A 22,324-nucleotide genomic window follows, 5' to 3' on the forward strand; every position below is an offset into this window, starting at 1 on the left:
GAGCTCTTAAATGTGCAACCCTCATGTTTAATAGCACTGTTTTAGCATTAATATATGGCATATTCTATCAATACTAATTACTGGTTTTCCCCCCATAAGTATAAGGGTTTTGTTTATTCCTGCAAAACATCTGACCTAATCCTTTTCCTAACTTTATTCTTACCTAGCAAAAGAAGCACAAGCCAAAGCAGTAACAAAAATTACTCTTGAATCAGATACTAAAAGCTTTAAAGCAGCCAAAGATTGTCAGTTTAAAGCATCTGAAGTTAAGCAAGAATCTTCAAAGAAAACCTCAAGCTTGTTTATATCTACATCCCAAAGGCCACATGAAACTGAGAAGCAAAGAAACAGAGTATACTATCCTGATGTTGTGCCATGTGAAGACCTCACAGAAACTGACGCCAAAGCACCAGAGTTTCTTGAAACTCTGCCTTCAGAAACCACTGTAAAAGAAGGAGATGATGTGTTTCTCTTTTGCATAATGAAAGGTGTGCCTACACCTTGCGTAGTCTGGATGTGCAATCAGCTAATAGTTGAGGAGTCTGCACTGTGTTCCATAAAACACGATGGGCCACTGTGCAGTTTAAGATTGTTGAAAGTTGGTCAGGACCACGAGGGTATATACAAGTGCAGAATAGTTAACCCTGCAGGACAAGCCGAGTGCAGCACCCATCTGAAAGTGACAGGTTGGCAACTGCATGTTCCTTCCAAGTATCAATTCCCCACGCATAGAATCATAATTGCATTCCACTATATTCATTCTCTAGGAGATGATAAAGAACGACAAGTATCTCATTAGTCTGTGGATTGTTGAATGTTTTCTTCAGGGATTTACAGCATGATAAAGGCATGTTGTTTTAGAAAATTTCCCCCATCCTGCAAAAAGAAAGCAAATCTTATAGAAAAATGTACATTATATACAAGTATGAAAATATTTGATTATTATCAAAATTTATCAAGTGTTTGAATTGTTTGGCATGCATTTATGTGTGTGTGTATGTACATGTGGATTTATGTTAATTTGCAAAACAGACTGGATGTTTTTACTACATAAAGTGTTGATTGGCACATTTAACAACTATAGCTCAAAACTCTGTCTTTTTTATTCTAGCTCCTGAAAAAATTGTTCATGAGAAGCTAGAGGAAGAGGTTGAAATGGAAGTAAAAGGTACAATCACCAATGAGAATAATTAGTACCAGTAATTAGTAATGTTGTGAAAAGGTTTTTATCAGCTTCCATGAAGTGTCTGATGGGGAAAGACACACTTTAAAGCATATTGGAACATGTTGCATGTTTGTTTTGATATGCAAAGGGTTACCTGCATTATAAGGTTATTCAAGTTTTAAAATAAGTTTAAAACTTCAAATCGAATTGTGCAGCCACGTTTTTAACTTTTACTTCATGCTTTGCAGCTGTTCACAGAGCTCTTCTATGTTCAATTTCCTTTTGAATGCATGGAATAGTTTACTTCCAAAGGAAGTTATACAAATCTTAATTGTATTACTTTTAAACATGTTAGCAGCCTAACATTAATCGGTTCAATGGACACTATTGGATGGATAAATGATATATACTAGAGAGCATTTGTTGTTTAGATTATGTGAAAGCTACACATTCCCATTGATTCCTTGCACCTTTTTTTTTTTACATACATTAATTCATCATTATACATCTCTTACCCTGGCTTGCAGATAGCATACGTGGTTCATGTTGCTTGCTTTTTTCCCCCCCGTGCATAATAACACTGTGAAGTTAGTGGCTGTATTAGTTCGAATAAACGCCTTCTCATTTCATGTTACTTACTTTTTTAAAAAATATATTTCAAACTATTTTTTTCAATTGTTTGAAAGTATCTACAAACAGAGGGGTCAGAAAGGGCGTTTATTCTACTGTCTGCAAGTCAGGTAAGATTTTCTTCTTTGCCACCCAAAGACACACAGCTTTTCCAGGCAACAAAAACATACTCGCAGAAGAACATGTTATTTTGAAATTCTTTTTTTGCTTGTTCAAGAAGAAATTTCCACAGTCTGAAGAAAGAACAGACAACGAACGATTTTCGTGTCAATCTTTAAAACAGAGCAAGGCGTTGCGTTTATTCGAACAAATATGGTGAGTGAATTACTTTTTTTTCCTGGGTGTGTGATGAAATCTGTTGCATGCCCATTTCTTTATTTCAATATATTGCTACTTTTTTTTTTCTTTTTTTTTTTTTTTTTTTTTTTTTTTTTACAACCAGGTGGTAGGCAGAGCGTGACATGCCGTAACCCGTTCTTCTCCTTCTCTTGCAGAGCAGCGCGGCGCGGTGGACTTCGAGGGACGCGGCACAGCGGCGGCGCTGGCTCGCCCCCAGAACCGTAAACCCGTCTTCACACAGGGACTGAAGTGTAGGTCCGTCCTGGAGGGGGACCCCGCACTGTTCCGCTGCAAGCTGGTGGCACGCCCGGCACCGCACATGGCCTGGTTCCACAACAACCGGCCCGTCCTGCAGGACTGCCGCAAGGTCATCCGCACCGAGAGCACGGAGCACTCGCACTGCGCCAGCCTGGAGCTGCGGGATGTGCGGGAGCGCGACGCTGGCAGCTACCGCGTGTTTGCCATTAACAGCGAGGGCTCAGCCGAGTCCGCAGCCTCGCTGCTGGTGGAGCGCAGAGGGGAGCGGGGCCGGGGGCTCGCCGGGAAAGCGGAGCGGATGCGGCAGGGCTGGGAGTGCCTGCTGCAGCAGCGGCGGGAGGACCGGCTGCGGGTGGTGCTGCGCTGCACTGGCTCGCCCTTTGACAAGGGCCAGGAGGCTGAGCCCGGGGACCTCTCAGCAGGACGGGGCATGGTGCGAACCATCCGCTTCCAGAGCTTGCCGCTGGCGGGGCCGCGCCGCGCCGGGCTGGAGCTCGGTAGGGAGCACGGGGACGCGGTGGCTCATGCCGAGGAGCTGCTGGACGAGGAGATCCGCTGGAAGCTGCAGAAGCTGCGGGAAGCGAAGAGGGCGGCGCTAAAAAAGAAGCAGGAATCCTTCGTGTCCGCGCCCCACGAGGGCCCTCCTGGGAAGCCCAGCCCGCTTAGGGTGGCTTCCAAAATTGTTGGCTCGAAGTCCCTCGCAGTGCAGGTAGTGAAGCAATACTCCAGGCCCAAGGCCCTGGGGGAGAGATGGCAGGTGCAAGGTGGGCTCCTGGAGCCCTGCCCACCCCTCTTTGTACAGGAGATCAAGCCCCAGGAAACTGTTGAGGGGCAAAGATGTGCTTTCTCCTGCCTCTTCCATGGCCGCCCCCAGCCCACTGTCACTTGGTACAACAACGACAAGCCCGTGGGACGCATCCAGGGCACTGCTGTTCACACCACGGGGTGCTGCTCCACACTGACCTTCCCATCTGTGCTCCCACAGCATGGTGGCACTGTCACCTGTGTCATCTTCAACCCACTGGGTACAGTCAGCACCTCAGCGGGACTCCATGTGAGGCAGCGAATGCCAGCCTGTAAGTACACAAGGAAAGAAAAGGAGGAGATGAAAGTGGAGGAGAAGAAAGAGGAGAAGGTGAAGGAGGAAGAAAGGGAGAAAGAGAAGAAGGAAGAGGAGAAAGTGAAGGAGGAGGAAGAAGAAGTTGGTCTGGCCTTTACAGCAGAGAAAGGACTGCCAAGTGCAGTTCCTGACTCAGACTTGCTGTCGTTGCCTGTGGAAATCAAAGTCACTGCTCCCACTCCAACGCCAGAGCAAGACACAGAGATGAGGGAGACCCCACGACTCTCTCCAGAGCGGGCTGCTTCCACTGTAAAGCACAAATTTAAGTTTTCATTTGATGTGGGAAATGAACCACCCCAAATTGTGGCAGAAGCCCCAGCACATATTCATTGCCATGAAGGAGAGAAAGTGGTGTTGGAGTGTGCAGTGTCTGGGCAGCCCCCACCGGCTGTGAGCTGGTCCTTAAATGGCCAGAGCCTCTCTGCCAGTGAGAGAGTGAGGTTTGAAGAAGGCAAGAATGGCACATACCGCTTGCACCTTCATGATGTCTCTGTCAGGGATGCTGGGCGATATTGTTGTGTGGCCACAAACATGGCTGGAGCAGCACACACTGCCTCTGAACTGACAGTGCAGCCCAGGGCACCCAAGCTTTATAGCAAGGGTGGAGGCGCTGAGGAACTGCCTGCCATGGACCATGTTCTGCACCTCCAAGGCCTCAGCATACTTGGGAAGGATGAAGAGGAACAAATTGCATGCCCCAAGGAGGAGGAAGCCCACCTACCCTGGTCCCTGAGGTTGTCTCAACCTCCTGGAGAGCAGTTGGAAGATTGTGAGGAAACACCTCACATCAGGGAAAGTGAGATGGAGGAAACAATGGTGCTGGATATCACAGAAGTTTATGCAAGGCAAGAAAAGGGCAATACAGAAGAAAAGGTGAGTTATACAGATGGTATTTCTGAGATGAGGCAGCACAGAGTAAAAATTGTCTCTGAGGAACACAGCTTTGGAATTGAAACCACTGAATTGCACGCTGCCATATCCAGGGAAGGATGTGAACTGGTGGCCAAGGACTCAGGTCACTTTTCTGAGGAGCTGGAGCCTGAAGGAGGCAAGGTGCTACCACATACAGATACTCTGTCGTGGGACATCTTGAAGTCACCGTTTATGGAAGTGCAAGGGCAAACACATGCCCCTGAGCAGTCTGCTCTGGCAGGGGAGTGTAAGGATTTGTCATTAATGGAAGTGCAAGGGCAAACACATGCCCCTGAGCAGTCTGCTCTGGCAGGGGAGCGTAAGGATTTGTCATTTATGGAAGTGCAAGGGCAAACACATGCCCCTGAGCAGTCTGCTCTGGCAGGGGAGCGTAAGGATTTGTCATTTATGGAAGTGCAAGGACAAATACATATACTTGAGCAGTCTGCTCTGGCAAGAGAAGGTAAAGATTTATTATTTATGGAAGTGCAAGAACAAACACATGACTTTGAGCAGTCTGCTCTGGCAGGGGAGTGTAAGGATTTGTCATTTATGGAAGTGCAAGTGCAAGCACATGCCCCTGAGCAATCTGCTTTGGCAAGGGAGTGTAAGGTTTCACAATTTTTCATTCCTGTATCACCTGTGGTGCAAGACTCAAGTGATGTCTGCACAGAGTGTGATGCCCCTGCCTGCAAGACAGTGATTCCTGATGTGCCTCTTGTGGAAGAGCCAAGTGTGCCCCACCTGCAGGATCACATTGCAACTACCCCCACAAAAGAGGAAGTTGTCTTTTATGAATTCTATGCAGGAGACCAGCAGGAGGAACAGGACAAGGAGCAAGAGAGATCAGTTGATATTGAACAGGACATTAAAGCTGATGATAATATTTGTAAAGAAGAAGTGATTGATGACAGTGTTGTTACACACTGGGAAATGGAAAGTGACAGGCAAATGCTGCAAGAAATGGATTCTGATGCTTGTAGCCCTTCATTGGATCTAATCCCCACTGCTCCTGGCATAGAAAACTCAGGTCAAGTTTTTACTGAGGAAGCTGAAGTTCATCTAGAAGAAGTGCATTTCAGAGAGCAGCTGTTGCCATCTGAGCCCGACACTGAGGTCACATTTGATCTGAAGAAGTTTGCAGAGCCTTTCCCAGCTGCAGAGACTGTGTACACAGAACAGGCACACACCCCCACAGCACTGGAAAGTGTGGAGGTCATCACTGGGAACATCTCCCCTGTGCACCAACATGATGTGCTTGAGGAAGAGATGTCTCTGAGTGAGGATCTGCGTCACAGATACAGGATGCAGCAGGAGGAGGCTGATGCCCAGGAAGAGGAACAGCCAAGAGAAGTCACAACAGCTGGTTTGCAGACTCCTAATGGGGACCTTGGCAGTGTCATGATATCTGCTGAAGAGGGACATTCTGCTGAAGAAGTTCAAGAGTCAAAGATGAGAGTCTGTGGAGAGGACCCACTTCAGAAAAAAAATAATGAATTTCTAGTGGAGCCCACACCAGATTTCCAAAGAGGAGTTCAGGAAACACATGTGTGGGAGAGTGGGGAGCGACTAGAGACCACAGACTCCCAGAGTGACAGCTTCATTATGGACTTGAAAAAAGCTGCACGTGAAAAGAAACCCCAGGCTGGGCATCAGACTGAGGAAGATGGTGGTTCTGGGACAGAAAAAGTCTTTGAGCCAGGAATGAGCAGCTTCACCTGTGAGATGGAAAGCACAGATTCCCCTGAGGAGATAATCAGAGATGTCCAACAGGAACTAAGCACAACCAAAGGCTTCTCTCTGGGGAAATTCATACTTGGGTTAGTCATGGATCATCCTGTGGCACAGAAGGAGCAAAGGAAGGAATCTTGGGACAAGAAGAGGACTCCCACTGAGGAAGCCTCTGAGAATAGCCTGGATGGAGAAGAAATGTGGGAGGATACTTCTGCAGGTCCAGAGCCCAGTGCTGTTCAAACCTCAGAGCTGGAGCCTGATTTGTCCCTGGCCAATTATTTAAGATCCACTGGGATATATGAAACTCCAACTGTCAAAGGCACAGTTCAGAAGGAGCAGCAAGAATCTATAACTTCACTGGAGGTGGAGGAGGTTACCTTCAGCATGGTTTATGATTATTACAACAACCATCAGGAACTTGCCCGGCCCTTCTCTCCTGAGTCGGAAATGTCTATAGAGCTGGAGAGTGGGAGCAGAGAGGAGTCACCTGATTCAGACCGCTTCTACACACCTCCCTCTTCCGTGGAAATCTTTGAAACTGCTTCATCAGCATCCTACCACACACCACTCAGCACACCCGAGCGCTACTCCACACCATCTGAGGGCTCAGGGTACAGCACACCCCCCGAGCGCTACTCCACACCGTCCGAGGGCTCAGTGTACAGCATGGCCCCTGAGCACTACTCCACACCTTTTGGGAGTTCGAAATGCAACACACCCTCAGAGCAGTATTTCACACCATTTGAGGGACCCTACTCTGAATCAGGGGACAGCACGCCACCAGAACGCTACCGGACACCCACAGGGGAGTATATGGATGCCCTGACCATGCTCCCCCTCTATGAGAGGAGGCATCAGCCTCCAGACCAGCCCCAGGCAAATGGGTTTATGACCCCCTGTGAAGCCCTGGAGCCATCAGGCAGGGACATGCCACCAGCATTCCTCAAGGCATTGAGCAGGAGGAGGTTGTATGAGGGCAGCACACTGTTGTTTGTGGCTGAGGTGGTGGGTGTCCCCAAGCCAGGAGTGAAGTGGTATCATAATAAGTCTCTGCTGGAGCTGAATGAGAGAGTGCAAATAGAGAAGGATGGGGACAAATATATTCTGGAAATCACTAATGTCCAGAAAGCCGATGAAGGACTGTATCTGTGCCATGCAGTGAACATTGTTGGAGAAGCTAAAAGTGTTGCAGAGGTGGAAGTTTTGCCGGAAGATGGACGGTCACTGGCACTGCCACCCCCTGTCACCCACCAGCATGTTATACACTTTGACATGGAGCAAAACACATCTTCAAGGTCCCCTTCACCACAGGAAATCCTCCTGGAAGTGGAGCTGGATGAAAATGAAGTGAAAGAGTTTGAGAAGCAAGTCAAAATCATAACCAGTCCTGAGTTTAGCCCAGACAAAAAGAGCATGGTGGTTTCCCTAGACGTACTTCCACTTGCCTTGCTAGAACAAGCTGCAGGCTTGGCAGCAGGGGACAATGAGGATGTAAAAATTGATTTCCAAGTAACTGAAATGCCTCCACGGTTTGCTGTGCCCATTACAGATGTCAAGGTGACAGAAGGCTTGGATGCAGTTTTTGAGTGTGTTGTAACAGGTACTCCTGTCCCAGTAGTTCTGTGGTTCAGAGGTGACATGTGTGTGACATCTGGCACAGGGAAGTATGTTGTGAGTCAGAAGGAGGGACTTCACAGTCTGAAGGTCCAAACTGTAGGTCCTTCTGATAGTGGCTTGTATCGCTGTCAGGCAATGAATAGGTTGGGAGAAGCAACGTGCAAAGGCTCCCTTGTGGTTGTGGCTCAGCAGGAAGCAAATGCAGTGAGCAGTGAGACAGTCACAGCCTGTGAACCACACAGGTCCCAAAAGTGCGACTTGCTTTTGAGTAAGACTGTGAGCCCTGGTGACCAGTCAGAAATAGAGCTGGAATTTGAGTTTGAGCCACACAGGGATGACTCAGAAAAAGCCATCCAAGTGCTCGCAGTGACTCAACAAGAGCAGGAAGTGGAAGGGGAGAAGTGTGTCAACGTTAGTTTTGATGTGTTTGCAGAGCCATCCGAAGAGGAACGGGTTGAGTTTAGGGCAGAGGACTCGGAGAGCTGCAGCTTTGAGTTCCATGTCACAGAAGCTCCTCCCAGATTTATGAGGCTCATTTCTGACTACAGTACATTTATAGGTGCCTCAGCATGCTTCCAGTGTCTTGTGACTGGTTCCCCCCGTCCACGTGTCCGCTGGTACAAGGATGGGGTGTTGTTGGAAGGGGATAGGTACTGTGCACAAGAAGAGCAGAATGGCTTGCAGAGTCTTACGGTTGAAAACCTGATGCAAAGTGACAGTGGGCAGTATAAATGTGTAGCTACTAACAGGGCAGGAACTGCTGAGACTTGTGCTGTGTTAACCTTATACTAATTTTCCGTAATTTATTTCAGAGTCTGTCTTGAAATGCTAAGTGTTTTTATGATGTTGTTCACTGCAGGTAAAAATGCAGCACTCATTTTAGGGGCATTGTTTTCATCTCTTTGAGGATGAAAACCACTCTGTGGGCATATTTGTGTTTCACTTAGATTTGCCTTCTTTGGGGAATTTAAGTGAAATTTAATCCATGCATGGATTTTGTGCACACTTTCTGCACTGAGGGATATTTCAGGCTCCTTCTACGCTCCTTGCTCGTTCTTGTAAAGATATTTTAATTGACACTCATTTGCATAGGAGTAATTTTTTTTTTCTTGTATAATGTACATATACCTTTGTGTTTGTAACAGTGCAATCACTATTGTTTTATGTAGGCTAGAAATCACTGAAAATGTAGACACCACCTTTTTCTTGTAACCTAGAGGTATGGAACTCAAACTTATGCTTGCTGTTTAGTTTGGGTATAGTTCTGTTAAAAGCCTCCTTTAATTGGTATTCCCCCTTCTCACAATGTTGTGTCAGAACATGATTCAAATCCTGTTTATGGTTTCTATCACTGCAAAATTCTTATATCTATGGGCACCTTTCTACTGACTCATGGTATTAAATGCTGTTTTAAAGTCAATGAAATTATGCTACTGCAAAGAAAAGCAGGGCAATGGGAAGAAAAATGAAAATTTTGCATTAGTAGAGACTGGACAGGATTTTCTTCTCTATTACCAAGTAATAAACATGAAAGCATATTTTGTACAGTATTTTTAGGTGTTAAAAGGAAAGAAGAAAGGGAGCATAATAATAACAAATCAATTATGTTACTGTAAATTCATTGAAATAATTTTGGTTGTCCCTGTATTCCAGTGCCATTCGTAAAATATGCATAGTAGTAAACAAATAAGATATTTTTATGCAGTATTCTTGTTTCACATTAGAACTACACCTCTACATATTCCTTTTTTCTTTGTCTCTTTTTTTATTATTAAGAACAGTTGAGTGTGCTATTTATCAAGATGACCAGAAATAAGGGGAATATATTCAGTTGTTATATGTGGCATTTTCTCAGCAGAGGAGATTTTACATTAATGTTCTCATTGTGAATATATATTTTTATATTTAAAGTAATACTGATATTTAGGAGGAATCAGCAGTAGCTAACATAATTAAATGAGAATTAAATCTAGCTTACATAAAAAAATGATACATTAATTATGAAAATCTGTTAAATGGAAGAAAGTTATTAATTAATGTTTCTCAGAAACTAAATTGCTCTCTAATGCACATGCCAGCTTTCCAGTCACCTATATGTCAAGGTGAGATCTTGAATTCAAGATCCCTAATCAAAAAAATTGTTTTACTTTGTTTACCTGTTAATGAGACTCTTCCAGTTATTTACAATTTTCTGTCAGTTGCCTTGCAAACAGCTTTAAGCAGAGTGGTGATTTTAAACATAAAACTATTCCTATAGTATGTTCCGTTATGTTCATACAGTTTCTTATTTCCGAGTTTGATGTGTCCTCACAGTGAGACCACCATGTCTGAAAAAATGTTATCTTCTAAGACTATCCCATCACTCACCTGGGCCAGTAATTTTTGTTCAGAAGATTCACTTTGCCCAATCATGTTGCCTGATAAAAATTTAAAATCAGGAGTAGCCAAGTTCTAATGATCCAGTACCCAGGCAAAATGACTGAAGTGTTTAGGCTAATGCAAATGTGTCACTTCAATGTCTTCTGAGTCATAACCTCTTGATAAGTGTTACAGATTTGTGTGTTAAAAGGCAGAGCTAGTTGTGCTTTCTGACAGGTAATGGTGGTAGGAAAGAGAAGCCTGACTGTCTGACCCCATGTTGTGCTGGGAAAGAATTACTCCATGATGTGTCCTTAATCCATTCCTTTTGTAGCACTAACTGATTCATTAGAGAGCAGAGGTCCTTGGGGACACTGGCGTGAATTGTCTGATGTTCTATGTCACCTGTGACACGAGAGATCTTTTAGTTCCAAAGTCAGAGAGGTCAGAGGCCCTTTGATTAGGTCCTCTAATCAAAGCAGTTGTGAAGTGTGATTATTTTGCATGTAAATCTGAATATTTTTAGCAGAAAGAGGCCTATAACTCGGCTTTGGAGACATGAGCCGCGCAGGTCCAAATTCATATTCACATCTGAAATATATGGCCAACTACCTTTATCTCTACCCATGCAGTGGTGTTTGTGGTTTATGTAAATTTATAAGTCTTGGGTTAAGTTTTGTACATTGGACAGGAGCACCTGATTCACCTAAGTTACAATTATTTAGTCTGGAGTAATCCTAGGTTTGAATGAACTTAGTCTGGGACAACTGGTGTAGCTTGACTATCTCTCTTCAGAATTTTGTGTTTTCATAGGAATCAAAAAGCTCACAATTTTATTTTCAGATTTAATGTTGTCTTCATTTCTATGAAACAAGTATCTTAAAAAAATTAAATATGTCTATTTTTCATCAATGTGTATTGAATGTTAACATGTATGGTTAATTTGTGAAATAAATATGAAATTATTTAAGTCCATCACTTCTTGTACTTTATTCATTTTACAAACATATCTAAAATATGAAAAAGTATCTGTATAGTTCTCCTCTCATAAATATCCAGGAACACACAAAAGTGCATTAACTTTTTCTATGCTCCTGTGTATAAAGCATTCTCCTGTGTTAACATGGGTTTCACTCTGCAATTTTTTTTAAATTATATTGGGCCAATTCTGCCACCTATTCTCAAATTGCACAATTTATTAGTGTTTTAGCAAGGTTGGTAAGTAATGCTGAAGGACTGCTGTAATCTTTTTTTCTACTTAAGCATTTCTTCTCTGCAGTTAATCATTGCATGCACTATGCTATGTCATTTATATTATGGCATTTATGGCAAGACTAATAATTACTAAAACCAGTGAGAAAGAATTGGGTGACAGAGTCTGTTCTTTTTTATATTTGTTGTTGGAGTGCAGCAAAAATTCTTATCTCTCAGTAAGTTTTGAAATGGAAGACACTGTAATTGAGAAGCTTATCAAGGTTCACATTGCAGTGCCTAGAGACATTAATTAACTCACACTTCTATTCTTTTCTAAATAAACTCTTACATCTTTCCAGCATCAAATGTTCCAGGTCTTGACTGAGCAATCTTGACTCAGTGAGGACTACAGTATTTGATTTCCAAAGGTTTTCCTTGCATGGTGCTTTTCATTAATTGTTCCATTCCTGGAAATCCATATTTCATTGATGTTTCTATTGTCAAATATCTGCAGAGATGTTCTTGACCTCTGCTTCCTCTCATTTTTAAACTACTATTGGAACTAAAGTTATCCAATGCATATATCCATAATTTCACAAAGGCAAGAAAACAAAAAATGTTAAAAGTCTGTTGTCTTTTTCTCTGATGTTGTGGGAGTTTTAATATGTCACATCTTGACAGGGAGGAGTTCAAAGGCAGAGATTTAAATCTATTATATTAAATCATGAGTTTAAACATGTGATGTTCGTAATAATGATGCTTTAAACTTAAGGGTCTAATGACAAAACCAGGACAAAGCTGGTAAGGTAGAGGTAATCTTTTGGTGTGTTAGACAAAAGATAGAGTTTAAAGAGATTAACTATGCATCAGAAGGTTAGTGTGCTGAAAACATTGTGGGTTTGTTGGTTGGTTGGGGAGGGTGGGATTCAGTCCTAATTGTGGCATTCTTTTTTTGTTGGTGTTTTGAATTACATCAGGGTCTTAGTACTATTCTGCTGTGCTTGTTTGCATAGGTGTACATACAAATATGTATGACACATGCCACTTTAATTATATCTGTGAAATGCGTCAGTGTTGCTTGAATGTTACTTTCACAGTGCACCCTGGAGGGATATGCCTAACCCATACTGTGATGTCAGGTTTAAAGGCTCGCCCATCCTGATCAAGATAGGAAATTCTTAAGCCACCTGACAACACAGCATGTCTTACTCATTTTGGCAGGTGTGACAGCAAGGGGACAACACAGACCACCTGTTCATTGCTAGCTGCTGTATAGCATTGAGAAAGCCTCCAGCTATAGAAATATAGTTGCCCTAACACTGTGTATTACTATTTACAAGTGTTCTCATAAATATTCTAGTAAAACTAAACAATTTTTTTCTATACAGACATCGCTAGGTCTCTTATTGCCTCTTCTGAGGAAGGAAGAAATGAAGGCTACAGCAGCGGCCTTCAGTTGCCTGATAGAGAGAAAACACTTGAATTTGAGCCTGGAAAACCAGTTTATTTCAGCAAAGCCAAGATAAAAATTGAGGAAGAGGGTAAAGCCCCTGTTTTCCTGAAACAGGTCTCAAATGTTGAAGTCCGGCAGGGAGATGTAGCTCAGCTCTCTATTGCAGTTACTGGCAGCCCCACACCCAAAATCCAGTGGTTTTTCAACAGCACGAAGCTAACCCCGTGCACGGACTGTAAGTTAGTTGTTGCAGGCAGTGACCACAGCCTCATCCTCCCGTATACAGGTGTGCAGCATGAGGGTGAGTATACATGCGTGGCCAGCAACGCGCACGGTGAGACCAGCTGCAGCTCCCAGCTCCGTGTGCTCCAGAGGAAGCTAGGATTCCCTTGCTTTGCCAGGGAGCCGGACAGCGTGCGGTGTGCCCCGGGCTTCACGGCAGTCTTCGAGTACTCAGTGGTGGGGAAGCCGTGCCCTGAAGTGCTGTGGTCCAAGGGGAGCGAGCAGCTCTTCTCTGATGCGCGTCACTCCATCACTCACCACCCTGATGGCTCAGGCTCTCTGACAGTGTGGCACTGCATGGAGGAGGACACTGGGCTCTACACGTGCAGGGCTCTGAGTGCCGTGGGTGAGGCCACGTGCTCTGCTGAGCTCCTTGTGCTGCCCGAGGAGCGTGCTGTGTGCAGGCAGAGCTCAGCCTTGCAGCACTCTGCAGTGGCAGAGGACCAAAACCTCCTTTTCTACGAGGAGGCTGGTGGGTCCCCTGCAATGGAAGAAGCACTCAGTCTCGAGCCCATGAGGGAGCCTCCAACCCTTCTTCAGCTCCAGATGAGCCAGGTAGTGTACATGCTGTCCAGGGAGCATGTCTTGCCTGGCCTGCCACCATCCTGTCTGGCAGCACAGAGTGTTGAAGAGATGCTCACCCAGGTGGCCGCAGTACAGGAGAACAGTGAGCTTCTGGCAGAGCCTCTGGAAACCCTCCCTGCTGACCCCCAGGGTGTGGTGCCTGCAGTAGTGCTGGAGGCACACCTGCCAGGCTGCCTTGGGACTGTAGCTGCACAGATACTCACGCCCAAAGAGAACATCATCCCCAAGGCAGCAGAACAACTGGCTGCTCTGAAGACAGAGGCTTCCCAAACCCTTCTACAGGTGTCAAGCACCACTGAGAGCTGTGCCATGGATGGTGATCAAATCGAGGTCCTTGAGGGCTTTCAGATAGCACAAGGTGAGCTGAAGGCTGAACCCAGATTTCTCTCTGAATTGGCCTTCACTGGGGGTCAAGCTGTCCCCTTGGAGAGCATTTCTTTCCTGGAAAGAGCAAAGGAAGATTTTGCTGCAAGAATACACGAGGGACAGGCTGTGAGATTTCCCTTGCTGCTGGAAGAAAACCAGTCCATGGAGGAAGAGCATGCTGATCTGTGGCAGAAGGCAGAGAGACAATCCCATGAAACCATGTACTCTCAGGACCTCCAGACAAACCAAGTCCTCAGTGAAGACAGTGAGCTCACTGCTCCAGTTCCCAAGAGCTGCAGCTTAGACATAAAGTCTCAAATCAGAAATGCACTGAAAGCTGCAGTGGTAAGTGGGAAAAAGCTCTTGTTTTCAGAGTGGTTGGCTGATAAGGAAGATGTTAAAGTACAGGCAATAAACATCACCAAGGAGAATACACATACCTTGTGCACATATGTAGTGACCACAGGAGGATGCAGTCCCATAGAAATCCAAGTCTCCTTGGGAGAAGTCAACATTCAGACAACTGACCAGATCACAGTCTTAAAGGAAATTTTCTATTCCTTTCTTTGTGAAGATAAATGTCCCCTGACTGGTGAAAAATCCAAAGCTTTGCCATTCTCTGTGAGTCCACTTCTCTCAGGAAAATCTTATGATGAAATCTTTGAGCTGGAGTCCCAGCAGGCTGAGAGGACTATGGAGGCAGAAAAAACACTGGAACATCCTTTGTCTGCACAAGTAATCAACACTGTGACAGAGCATGGTCAAATCGAGGATGTGAGTGAAGCTATAGCCACTGCTGATGTAGTCTCTGCAGATATTGTTACTGAGACACCCACAGAAATACCAAAAAGTAAAGAGAAAAGGAATCAAAAGTGTGAGGAAGAGGGCAGAGAGGGTCTGGAAACTAGAGCTGGAAAACAAGAGGATGAGCTGGGCAAAGAAGGTTATCCCATCCTACACAGCAAACTGGTTGACACTGTTGTGGAGGAAGAGGAGAGTGTCAGGCTGGTGTCTGTCATAACAAATGTCAGAGAGGTGAACTGGTACTTTGAGGGTAAACTGGTCTTTTCAGGCAACAAATTCAAGTGTTTGCGAGATCAGGACACGTACACACTAGTAATAAGCAAAGTGTGCGGGGAGATTCACCAAGGAGAGTACACCTGTGAGGCACTGAATCAAGCTGGAAAAAGAGCAACAGCAGCAAAGCTCACAGTTATTAAAAGAGGTTGGATTATGGGGATAAAATAATCTCTTTAATGCACTGCTCTACTAATGAACCTCCCCTACTACGTGTATCTTTGGACAGAGATACAATATTAATATCATCATGCCACTAATCAGAGGGTCCCCTTTCTCTCTGGATTGATGGTCTCCTTTTACCACATTGCAAGGCCTCTCACTTCCATTACCCCAGTCTTTGGTCAGGAACTTTGTTGTTTTATTGCACTAGCATGGTCAGGACAAAGCTGTATCTCAATACCGACCATTTCTCCTATTCTTGCCTGAAAAGTGGACCTGCTCTTCCTATTTTTCTCACTGCTGCACCCTCTCTCACTCCTTAGAGTCATTGCACAAATTCACCACCATTTCTCTTTTGCACCATAATTTCTCACAACTCCAGGATAGGTTACCATATATATATATCCTATTGTTATTGTGCATTGCTATTTCACTTTGTTTTTCCAGTATCACCGCTGTTTCCTGATGTCATTATGCACTGTAAGACTGTCTGTACACTGAGTCTAGTATTGCTTTCATTTCTTACAGATATTTTTTCTTTTACAGTCACTTTATGTGAATTGCAAGTATGTCACCTTTTCGGTTTTGGTTTTTTTTTTCAGTCAGTCAATAATTTAACTTCAGAATGTCAGCAGGCAGGGTTTTGAGCTGCTCTCTTCTTCTAATTTCAGTTGCACCGATCCTGAGGAGAAGGCTTGAACCCTTGGAAGTGGCTGTAAATCATGTGGCCAAGTTCACCTGTGAGGTAGAGATGGCTCCCAATGTCAAGTTCCAGTGGTACAAAGCCGGACGAGAGATATATGATGGGGACAAATACTCCATTCGCACCTCCAACTACCTCTCCACACTGGAGATCCCAAGGCCTCAAGTTGTTGACTGTGGGGAATATAGCTGTAAGGCTTCCAACCAGCATGGCAGTGTAAGCTCTACAGCTGTTTTAACAGTAACTGGTAAGTACAGACTTTCAAATACTTCTCCTTTTCCGTAAAATATCTTGGTGTATTGTAACCCTTTCATGGCTACACTTGCACATGTTTATGTTAGGGCTCTTGGTTGCCATTATAATACATAATCCATACCTAATCTGGCAGACATGAGCACAGCAAAGGAATAACTTTTGAGAATGCTGTTTTTAGGTGCTTTCTGCATGAAGAGAAGGGAATCAGTGTGAAAAAGTTTCAGAGGGAAAGAAAATAAGGGGAAAGAGAGCAGGAAGAAACAACATGGGATTGCGTTTTGAATACATTCTTGAAGAAGGTTTATTTAACTTCCAAACCACAAGAACCACTTTTAAATCTGATTTCTTGGTGTAATAGTCACTGTGTGATTATCCTAGTGCCCTAAACTTATCCTGCAACTATACTTGTGACGCAGGTTGTGTAGATCTGCATACCTGAACATCTTTGTGCCATGGCCAAAGGGGAACTCTGTGACTGGGGAAATAGATCTTCTTAAACAAAAGAAGGCTTAAAGAGTTTCAATTTTCAAACTTTTTGTCTATTGAGAGCTATACAGCAGGGCTTTTTCTTAAAAGGAGAAAACAAAAAAACCCACCATCTTTTTTCGGTGTTTCCTGTATGGTGACTTTTTTACTTTGACTTTTCTCTTTCTGGAAGGAGTCTTTATGTGGTCTTTGCTAAGTGCTAGGTGCTAGAGACTAGAAAAAGTGCATGAACAGTGAAATGCATGCAAGCTTGCCCATCTTGAGAGAACAGTGTGCGAACATCTCAGTCATGGGGGAGGAATTTCTGGCTTTTTGTTTATTTTCCCTTAGTTTGTATATAGCTCCAGGGATTCAAAATGCCTTCAAGCTCTGGAGCAATCCGTAGACTGAAGAAATACAAAACCAAAAGCCAAAATTTATCACCTTTAATGCCTCTTATCTCATTCACTGCTGTTTTCTTTTGCTTAGGAATGTCCAGTGACAAGCTGTCTCTCTTACTCTCTGTCCCTGGCAAATGTGGCTCTGTTCCTCACCTCTTGATAACATTGAACCCCTTTGTTTTGCAGAGGCATTTCCGCCAACGTTTCTTACCAGACCTGAACCCATCACTACTTTTGTTGGCAAAAGTGCCAAGTTCCTGTGTACTGTTTCGGGCACTCCAGTCATCGACATCACCTGGCAGAAAGATGGAACAACTATTTCACCTTCAGACCACCATAAGATCTCCAAAGTGGAAAATAAACATGTTTTAGAAATTTCCCTTCTTACTGCTAGTGACAGAGGGGTTTACACTTGCAAAGCTTCCAACAAGTTTGGGGCTGATATTTGCCAGACTGAAATGGTCATTATAGACAAGCCCCACTTCATTAAAGATTTGCAGTCAGTACAGTCAGCAGTTAATAAAAAAATACGCCTTGAATGTCAGGTAGATGAAGACAGGAAAGTAACTGTAGGGTGGACAAAGGATGGAAACAAAATCCCTCCAGGCAAAGATTATAAGATTTACTTTGAAGACAAAATAGCCTCACTTGAGATTCCTCTGGCTAAGCTCAAGGACTCGGGCCACTATGTGTGTACTGCTTCAAATGAGGCAGGAAGCAGCTCCTCTTCTGCCAGCGTCACAGTCAGAGGTAAGATAGCTCTATGCCCCCTTTACCTTTTCTCTTCTTGGTGTCCCCATTTCTTCTTTCACAGATGAAAGGCTTCTTTGGGCTGAAATTACACTGTGAATTCTTCTCAGACCTGCCACCTGTTCCATTCCCCATGAAGTCTTTTCCCCTGCTGCCTTACAGTGCACTGTGTGTTACTTCAGTATTTCTTTCACCAAAGAAAAACAAGAATTGCTCCTGCCTGCAGGGGAGAGATGGATGAAGAGGGAAAGCAAAACCACAGAAGCTGCAACTCAACAAAGATTATGATGATCTCTTGTGAAGTTGTATTTTGTTCTTGCTCTGTGAAGCAATCTTTCAAAGCTTTGTATTTCAGCTTTCTTTCCTTTCTCCCTTTTCCTTTTTCCTTTCTATTCCCTTTCCTCTTCCCTGTCTTCTCTTTTTTACCATCTCCTCCTCTCTCTTCCCTTTTCTTCCCATTTTCAGAACCACCATCCTTTGTGAAGAAGGTCGATCCATCATATTTACTGACCCCAGGTGACTCTGCACGCCTTCAATGCAAAATCAAAGGGTCTCCTGAAATCCAGGTTACTTGGTTCAAGAACAATAAGGAAATCCATGAAAGTAACACGCATAGGATGTCCTTTGTCAATTCTGTGGCTGTGTTAGATATTTTGGAAATGAAAGTTGATGACACTGGGACCTACTCATGTGAAGCTGTCAACGAGGTTGGAAGTGACAGTTGCACCAGTGAAGTGGTTGTCAAAGGTCTGTCCTTCTTGTTGCTGCCATGCTGCCAGTCACATTCTTGAGAAAAACCTTTCTTCTTCCTAATTTTTTTTTTGGCATGGTTGACTAATTCTTTCTTACTGCCTTTATAGAGCCTCCATCTTTCATCCGAACACTTGAACCTGCAGAGCTAGTGAAGGGAACAAACCCCATTCTTCAGTGTGAGGTTGCTGGCACTGGACCCTTTGAGATTAGCTGGTACAAAGACAAGAAGCAGATTCGCAGTAGTAAAAAATACAGGTTGACCTCTCAGAAGGCTGTTATTTCCTTGGAGGTGTCCTCATTTAATAGTGCAGATGTCGGTGAATACGAGTGTGTGATAGCTAATGAAGTCGGGAAGTGCATGTGCAGTGCCACATACATCTTGAAAGGTCAGTGGGAGAGGGAAAACTCTTACTGAAGGGATTGGAAAAAACCTCTTATTTCACAAAATGTCTTCTTTGGATTTGTGGGAGGCTGGGGAGGCTGGGGAGAAAGAGTGTCTTCCTCTCTTAAAATTCTGTGTGTGTCTTGAGTCTTATCTGGAATCAAACCTGTGACTCTGAAGAACATTGAGATTAATGGGCCATTACCTCTGAGCTGGAGAAAGTGGTTCTCCAACTTGCCTGCTCTTTTGCTGAGTTGTGACATGTACTGCACACACTGTCTTACAAAGCTGTCTTTAAGTAGCAGATTTTATGTGATGATGTAATAGTAGATGAGCATTTTTTCTTGTGTCTCTTCTTTGAACTAGAACCACCGTCTTTTGTTAAGAAAATCGAAAACGTGACAGCTCTGGCTGGAGATAGTGTTACATTACAGGCCGTGGTGAAAGGGTCAGAGCCTATTTCTGTGACATGGATGAAGGGCAAAGACATTATTAAAGATGATAACAATGTGAGAGTGACATTTGATCACGGTCTAGCAACACTGCAAATTACCGGAGTCCAGCTCAGCTCTGGTGGCAAATACACCTGCGTGGCTGAGAATGATGCAGGAAGTCAGTCCTGCTTTGGTGAACTAGCAGTGAAAGGTCAGTGGAGAAGTGCTGTGATCCCTGCAGTCTCCTACCTGAGAGAAGAAATTTCCTTTTGCCCTTAACACCAGTTGTTTAATTCTGTTGTAGAACCTGCCAAAATAATTGAAAAAGCTGAAATGATCCAGGTTACAGCTGGGGAACCAGCTATTTTGGAGTACACTGTCACAGGCACTCCAGAGCTGAAAACCAAATGGTTCAAAGATGGAAAGCCACTACCTGCCAGCAAAAAATACAGGATCAGCTTCAAAAATAACATTGCTCAGCTCAAGTTTTATGCCACTGAAATGCAGGACAGTGGTGAATACACCTTTGAGATATCCAACGATGTGGGCATCAGCTCTTGTACTACCAGCTTCACTGTGCTAGGTCGGTTACTGCCTCTTTGCAAAGAGCTCTGTTGCTCTGCTCTGTGCCCAACAGAGCCAGAAGCAGAACAGCTCTCCTGTTTTGCTCATGTGTTCCTTTCTGTCATTTTTTTCACTCTCAACAGATCGCACTCTCCCTCCCTTCTTTACTAAACCACTGAAGAATATTGACAGTGTCATTAGTGCCTCGTGCCGCCTAGACTGCAAAATTTCAGGCTCTCTTCCAATGACTGTCTCATGGTTTAAGCAGGATACTGAGATCACTTCAAGTGCCAAGTACACAGTACACTTTGCAGAAGGCTCAGCATCTTTGGAAATAAAGCACCTAGATGCAAGTGACGCTGGGGTCTACATCTGCAGAGCCACAAACTCTGCTGGTAGCAAAGAGAGCAGTAGCACTTTGTTTATAAAAGGTTTGGCAATTTGCTTCACTTTTCTTGAAGTTTTGCTTATCTTGTGATAACGCTTTTCTTTCCCAAAATACAAGCCCTCTCTTACTCTTGACAATTTTTTCCTTTCAACACAATCCAGAGCCACCCAGCTTCACTGTAGAACCAGAGTCTCAAGATGTATTGCCTGCATCAACTGTACATTTCAAAGGAATGTTTAAAGGCACAACACCACTGACAGTGAAATGGTATAAAGGTGATACTGAGCTGGTGACAGGAGGAGCCTGCTACATTATGACAGAAGCATTAGCAAGTTACTTGGAGCTTTACGCAGTCAAACCAACTGACTCTGGAAAATACACCTGCAAAGTCTCCAATGTAGCTGGTTCAGTAACATGCAGTGCAAACTTATTTGTGAAAGGTTTGCATTCTTACTCTTATTTAAAGTTCTAGCTGCTGGATTAACACAGTGGCACTCTTTCCCATGTTCTTTGTCCTGAGCACTCTTCTTAAATCCACAGAACCTGCTGCCTTCAAGGAGAAGCTAGAGCCAGCTCATCTGGTAAAGAAAGGTGGATATGCTGAGCTGACCTGTGAAGTCACTGGTACTCCTGAGATTAAAATCACATGGTTCAAGGATGATAGAGAGCTAAAGGAGAGCGACAAATACAGGATATCTTTTACAAAATCTTTGGCAATACTCCATGTTTCAGAGGTTGATACTGAAGACAGTGGGGAATACATTTGCGAAGCCAAAAATGATGCTGGAAAAGATATCTGCAGCAGTGTTGTTACAGTCAAAGGTGTGTGTAATATCCAGCCATACAGTTTGTATCTTTAAACTCAGTACAGTGGTACCAGCTTCAAAAGTATGATTAATGCAAATTGCACTTTCTTTTTTGCACTGTAGAGTCACCTTATTTTAGCAAGGAGTTTCAATCCATGGAAGTCTTGAAGGATTCTGATGTGGTTTTGGAGTGTGAGGTGCTTGGCACACCTCCCTTTGAAGTGTTTTGGGTGAAAGATGATAAAGCCGTGCGGAGCAGTAAGAAGCACAGAATAAGCATTGAGAAATCTTTGATTAGCCTCCATGTTTTCAGGTTTGATGCTTCTGATGTTGGCGAGTATCAGTGCAGAGTAACAAACGATGTTGGGAGCTGCCTCTGCCGCTCAGAGGTCACACTGAAAGGTTAGTGCAAGGTGCCGAACACCACTAGCATGCTCTTATCCCAGTGTGGTTTCCATGCCACACTGTTACACACCAGACTTGTACTTACATAATCACTTTCTTCCTGCCAGAACCTCCGCAGTTTTTGAAGAAGATAGAAAATATTAGCTCCCTTCGAGGGGGAACAGTTGTGTTTCAGGCTGCTATTAAAGGGTCCTTGCCCATCACTGTGTCCTGGTTGAAAGACAATGATGAAGTGATTGAAGACAACAATATCAAAATGACCTTTGTGAACAATGTTGCCACTCTTATGGTGAGATCTATTGAGCTGAAACATGATGGGAAATATTTCTGTCAGGCTAAAAACGAGGCAGGAATTCAGAGGTGTTCTGCTATGCTGACTGTCAAAGGTTGGTCTTATCCTGAGGGCTTGCAATGATCTGAGATGGTTCCCTTGTGATTTTTACAGATGCACTTAACACTCTATCTCCTTGTTTACAACAGAACCTGCTACAATTGTGGACAAGGCTGTGTCAATAGATGTGACTGAGGGAGACCCAGCAACCTTGCAGTGTAAATTTTCAGGAACAAAACCTATGACAGCCAAATGGTTCAAAGATGGCAAGGAACTGACATTGGGCCCAAAATATAAGATCAGTGTTACAGACACCATCTCAGTCTTAAAGGTGCTTTATGCAGACAAGAAAGATAGTGGAGAATACATCTTTGAGGTTCAAAATGATGTTGGGAGCAGTAGCTGTTCTGCCAGCATTAATGTCCTAGGTGTGTA

At 44.0% G+C, this 22,324-nt stretch overlaps 1 protein-coding gene across 1 annotated transcript in view; it reads left to right on the forward strand.

Moving 5' to 3' along the window:
- The window catches only part of TTN (titin), a 237,732-nt gene that overhangs the window by 36,581 nt on the left and 178,827 nt on the right, over positions 1-22,324 (forward strand). Inside the window, exons 43-57 of the mRNA XM_062498574.1 lie at positions 1,112-1,168; positions 12,716-13,458; positions 13,531-15,238; positions 15,924-16,202; positions 17,263-17,826; positions 18,292-18,573; positions 18,687-18,965; positions 19,328-19,606; positions 19,700-19,978; positions 20,103-20,390; positions 20,509-20,787; positions 20,888-21,169; positions 21,277-21,555; positions 21,666-21,944; positions 22,039-22,317. Of these exons, the coding sequence (XP_062354558.1) occupies positions 1,112-1,168; positions 12,716-13,458; positions 13,531-15,238; positions 15,924-16,202; positions 17,263-17,826; positions 18,292-18,573; positions 18,687-18,965; positions 19,328-19,606; positions 19,700-19,978; positions 20,103-20,390; positions 20,509-20,787; positions 20,888-21,169; positions 21,277-21,555; positions 21,666-21,944; positions 22,039-22,317 (6,156 nt within the window). The remainder of the gene's footprint in view (positions 1-1,111; positions 1,169-12,715; positions 13,459-13,530; positions 15,239-15,923; positions 16,203-17,262; positions 17,827-18,291; positions 18,574-18,686; positions 18,966-19,327; positions 19,607-19,699; positions 19,979-20,102; positions 20,391-20,508; positions 20,788-20,887; positions 21,170-21,276; positions 21,556-21,665; positions 21,945-22,038; positions 22,318-22,324) is intronic.

The sequence above is a fragment of the Cinclus cinclus genome, chromosome 9 (genome assembly GCF_963662255.1).
Source record: "Cinclus cinclus chromosome 9, bCinCin1.1, whole genome shotgun sequence".
NCBI classification, from domain to species: Eukaryota; Metazoa; Chordata; class Aves; order Passeriformes; family Cinclidae; genus Cinclus; species Cinclus cinclus.